This window comes from Magnolia sinica, chromosome 10 (assembly GCF_029962835.1).
Source record: "Magnolia sinica isolate HGM2019 chromosome 10, MsV1, whole genome shotgun sequence".
NCBI lineage: Eukaryota > Viridiplantae > Streptophyta > Magnoliopsida > Magnoliales > Magnoliaceae > Magnolia > Magnolia sinica.
Genome location: NC_080582.1, coordinates 79,536,933 through 79,542,266, shown reverse-complemented (window position 1 = coordinate 79,542,266; position 5,334 = coordinate 79,536,933). Strand labels below are relative to the sequence as shown.

The 5,334-nt window shown below is 40.3% G+C and overlaps 1 protein-coding gene across 1 annotated transcript; it reads right to left on the bottom strand.

The window, feature by feature from the left end:
* Positions 1–200: 200 nt before the first annotated feature.
* On the bottom strand, positions 201–5,106 carry LOC131217101 (tetraspanin-8-like). The gene is made up of 2 exons (XM_058211857.1): positions 4,553–5,106; positions 201–922 (listed from the first exon to the last, which is right to left on the bottom strand). The coding sequence occupies exons 1-2, from the start codon at positions 5,051–5,053 to the stop codon at positions 620–622; spliced, it is 804 nt and encodes a 267-aa protein (XP_058067840.1). The 5' UTR covers positions 5,054–5,106; the 3' UTR covers positions 201–619.
* Between the last annotated feature and the right edge of the window lie 228 nt (positions 5,107–5,334).

Here is a 5,334-nt window from a genome sequence, read left to right as displayed (position 1 = left end):
CAGCCTTCAGTTGCAGGCAATCTGCGTCTGTGGGGGGCCACCTTACCCTCACTTCAACGGTGCTGAGCGTTAATGCATGTGGCCCACCTAGCAAACCGCTACAAATGAGATGAGCTACAATTTGGGCGGCCTGGATCAGCCATGCATGGATGCCCCATCCATGGAAAATGCATACACAAACCACCACCAGCCCAAAACAATGTCACAATAGCATATAACTGCATATATGTCTCTAAAGCTACAAGACTCTGCAACATAACAACCCAAGACAATACAAACCCAAGACAGCTATACAAAAACGGAAAGAAAAAGCTAGTACAAGGGAAGGAAAGGGATAATGAAGCCCACCTGATACCAAGAGCAAAGAGATGCATGAGATGGCCGTAAAGACCGTCGCCTCTCGTTCAGGTATCACTTCCATCTGGGGAAGGCATTGTCCTCTCGGTTGTTCCGGAAAGCGCAGCATCCAACCGAAGACAATACAAACCCAAGACAGCTATACAAAAACGGAAAGAAAAAGCTAGTACAAGGGAAGGAAAGGGATAATGAAGCCCACCTGATACCAAGAGCAAAGAGATGCATGAGATGGCCGTAAAGACCGTCGCCTCTCGTTCAGGTATCACTTCCATCTGGGGAGGGCATTGTCCTCTCGGTTGTTCCGGAAAGCGCAGCATCCAACCGAGTAGACGATGATAAGGAAGATGAGGAAGATGATGTTCACGACGGCCACCTTCTTCCAATCCCGCTTCAGGTTGTCAAGGACACCCGCCTTGCATGAATCGCAGTTGTAGCACAGCTTGTCCTGGTCGTTGCTCCACTTCGTGCAGTCCGTGTCTGCGTCCTGACTGATGGTAGTGGGAACCCAGAACGTTGCGTTCGAATATGTGTAGCCGCAGCTCGTGGGCGGCTTACAGCACCCTGACTGTACATGCCAAACAGAAGCAGTGACCCAAACAATATGAGCCATTGCATCAGAGTGAACTTAAAAGAAAACTGAAAGGCGATTCACAATGCACGTGTAAATGTGGGTCAAATGTCTGTGAGGTCCAGCCCATCATCAGGTGGGGCCCACCATGAGACGATGAGTATGCAATAGCCCAACGAAAAAAAAAACAAAAAAAACAGCAAGTCCATTTGAGTGGGCCACATTTTTATGACAAGAACAGATGGAAAACATTATCAACAGTGTATATGCATACACAGTTGGCTCATGTAGGCCAACCCTATTTTTGGGACGGGCATGCTCACCATCAGCCCAAATGGCATGGACCTCACAGACACATGCCACGTGATCGCAGAGATCCCCATAGCAAGTAACCATTCTCTTGTTGAATCAAAGAGGAAAGAGGACCATGAACTGATCGATGTTACATTGCCAATGTCAATCCAATATTTCAGTGGATCTGTTCCCCAAATAGCCCAAAATGCACAGAAGAATCCCCATCCACATGCACCCTCTAAACAAAAACTTCCCACTAATGAATGACCCCAAGCATCCAATCAATCAACTTCATTAACCACCCTTATCCACAAGTAGCCTTTGAGATCAGAGGTCAGAAACATTTGGCCTATCAATCAGACTGTCCGGATTGATTGGCCTGTGTAGAAGGTCATACATAGGTAGTTTGATTATATTAGATCTAGAGATGATTACCCTTCCCACTGATTCAATATTTTATTCTTCATCTGATATTCTAAAAGCAAATACAACACCACCCAAAGCATCCTAGTTTGACTAGGCATTAGTTTTATCTACCACCCATACACAGGTATGCAGGCACCATTCACATAGCATACAGACACCCCCATCCACACCATCCAAGCAGTGAGGTCCACATCATATCAGTTATAGCCCACAAAATGCGTTAAAACATCATTATAAATGTCTACTTGGAGGCCAGACAACAACTGGACAGATACAAAGTTTAGCAGTCAACGAACCTAAAAAAAATATATTATAACAATAATAATAATAAATAAACAAACAATCCTCTAACAAAACTGCAGCAACGGCATTTTAGGGATATACCCAACCACAGTAGGCCCCACCTTTCCGACGATTTGTATGGTGTGTGCGCATTTGAGTACTCTACAAGTGTATCCATCTCCTCCACTTAAACCTACCACTTGGTGGTGAATCTACAAGGGGGATGTATAGAAGACCAAGACCTAACATGCATTGAGATTTCTCCAAATTGAAGCAAAACCGCATCATGAAATCCACCACAAATCTTGAAACCCAATATGCAAGTAACATAAAGATTAAAATTGACAACAGAATTGAAGGAAACCAAGGTGCCCCCCTGTAGAAGACTTGTAACGGCCCAAATAGTGGGACCCACTATACAAGAATTGTAACCATGAAAATGGTGGGACCCACTATACAAGAATGGTAACCCAAATATTACTGAAAGTATGATCCCAGCCTTGATTTCTAATGGACACTAAACATGAAAACCAGTTGATGGTCTGAATTCAACAAAGAAATGTCCATTAACCAGAGGTCAGGATTGTCCAATAAAATCTAATTTTGGAATTTGACCAAGTTACAGTGGGTCCCCAACTGTGGGAGTAACATGGGGTTTGAAGTGCACGCAGACATACATACAGCAGGGGAGGCCCCCCAACATCAAAACATGTGGTGTGACGCACACATCCTATATTCTACCCCCAAAGATTGGTAGTTATGAATCTGATTCTTCTTTTATCTTATTCTTTCTCTTTTTCCGAATGGTGGTCATGAAATTCTCTGATATTTCAAACAACTTCAAATTATTCATAAGTTTTCAAGGGGGAAAAAAATATTTCCTTAGAATACATTCCACCTAAAAAATGAGTTCATCTCATTTTAGTTAACAGAAATCACACATGGAAATCTTTCAGAAAATGAAGATATCTTTGGGAACCAAAGATTAATATACGTAGTTTCAATAAAATTTCATAACTGGAATCCAAGGAAAACCAACACTAATAAATCTATCTGAGATCACTGGTAACAAGAAGAAAAAGCAGAATTTCAAGTCCAATGAATACACATATGAGATCTACCAAAACATTTTTCAAGGAAGTAAACAGAATTCATGAAGAGCGATCTACAAGAAATTCAGATCAATAACTAGATTATAAAGACCTATAACCTTTACTTAAATTGAAGAAAACCCATATGACAAAATTCACAAAGATATTCAGAGAACCCAAAACTCCCAAGATTATGAAATTGCAAAGAATCTAAAAAACGGAATCCAATTACTCTGATTCAGAGAAACAGTAAGCGAAATAGAAGAAAACCCACACAATGAAATCTATAACAGATTCAGAGATAAGATCAATGAACTTCAAGACAATGAAACCATGCTGCAAAATCCATCAGAAATTCAAAGAAAGCTTAAGAGCCATAGTTTTCTAAAAACAGTATATTTGAAATATAAAGAATAAATCCAAGTGCACATATCTATCAGAAATCCAAAGAATACACCAAACCACAAAAAATAGATGAGAGTAACCATGCCAGAGATCTATAGAAAACACAAAACCAACAAATTCAAGAAACAATAAAAATAAAAATAAAAACTTTGCATGCACACATATGAGAAACCCATCAAAAATCCAAAAGCCCCTAACTTTAGAAAATAAAAATAAACCAAAACCTAAAAACCCCACATAACTCAAGACCATTCAAACAGAACCCTAAAAAAAAAAACAAAAAAAAAAAAAAACACTAATAGCCGCGCATCAGAATCTCGAAAAAGATCTGCCTACCAATTTCCAGTAAAGAAAAATCCCAAAAAAAATCAAGATTTACATTTCAATTTCCATACAAAACATGCAAGAATCAAAAGAAAAAGATGGCCACTAGAAAACTTAAATGAAAGTAGAAACATCATAGAATTTCAAAGAAAACCCAAAACTATAAAATTCAAGAATCAAAAAGAAAAACAACAACAACAACTTTTACATGAAATCTACCATTTATCTGAAAAACCCATCAAAAATCCAAAGACCATAACTTCCAGAAAGGTCCGATCAAAGTAGCAAAAGAAACCCACATGTGGAAATCTTTCTAAAAAATCCAAAAATTTTAAAAACCCACATATCTCGAGCCTTCAAACAAAGTCTAACTCAAGAGCTTTCAAACAGAAACCTAAAACCTAGAAAACCCATATACCAAATTCGTAAAAATAAAAGAAGTAGGAAAAACCCAGATCCCCTTGCATCAAATCTCGAACAAGATCCACCTTCTAATTTCCATTCAAAAAATGCAAAAAATCAAGAAATACCAGAGATTAATAGAAAACCCAAAACCAACAAATTCAAGCATCTTTAAAATCACATATATGACAAACCCATTAACAAAAAATAAAAATAAAAAATAAAAATCCAAAGCCCATAACTTCAAGAAATGTCAAATTAAAGCAGGAAAAGAAACCCGCATATGTTGAAATCTTTAAATAAATAAAATCCAACCCAGCTCAAGACCCTTCAAACCCAGATACCAAAACCCTAACAGTATAAAACCCGGAAACCAAAAAAAAAATCAGAAACCCCTTTTTACCTGAACAGGCGACAGATGCTTCTGATAAAAGACAGCCTCAGTATCATTCAACTGCCCAAGCTTCTTACAGATATTGCTATCAGCCAAACAGCTCCTGATCTTCCTCCAGTTCTTTTCGTTATTCACCCTCTTCTGGAGCCAAGACGAGTACTGACCGAGCCGATACTCTTTATAACCTCTCCCCGATACGATCTCTCCAGCTCCCTTGTTGGTGACGACGAAAGCGAAGATTGTAAAGCAGAAGAGGAGAACGATAAGGAGGAACATGACGAGTAGGTAAATCCAGAGTAGCCAAGACACGCGGCAGCAGGCTCCGATAAGGCCGGCAAGGGAGATAACCATGAGGAAGACGCCGATGGCGATGATGGGTCGTTCCATGAACTTCTCGCAGTCGGTGCTCGCACGCTTGCTCAGCCATATGCCTGCGCCGAGTATCGGTATCGACAGCAGGAAGGTTAGGAAGTTGAGGATGCCGACGAGATTGTTGCTTAACCGAAACATCTTTCAAAGGAGAGAGAGAGAGAGAGAGAGAGAGAGAGAGAGAGAGAGAGAGAAGGAGGAGGAGAGATAGAGAGAGGAAGGGGATGAGGAGGAGAGAGAGAGACAGGAGATAATGAACATGGGAAGAAGGGCAGGATGTTTATAGAGGAGAAAAATGATGATTGTAGTCTCCCTCCCGGACACTACGCCACGTGTGTGAGACGAGGGCGGATTAGTGTGGCCCACCTAATGTATGTAGTTTACATTGATACGATGGGCCCACCTTGATGTATGCAGTCAAC

Bases quoted from the DNA above. Each gene is read 5' to 3' on its own strand.
- LOC131217101 (XM_058211857.1), bottom strand. From the start codon at position 5,053: ATGTTTCGGTTAAGCAACAATCTCGTCGGCATCCTCAACTTCCTAACC. The intron at 923-4,552 runs GTAAAAAGGGGT...TGGCATGTACAG, and splicing joins AGCATCTGTCGCCTGTTCAG to TCAGGGTGCTGTAAGCCGCC.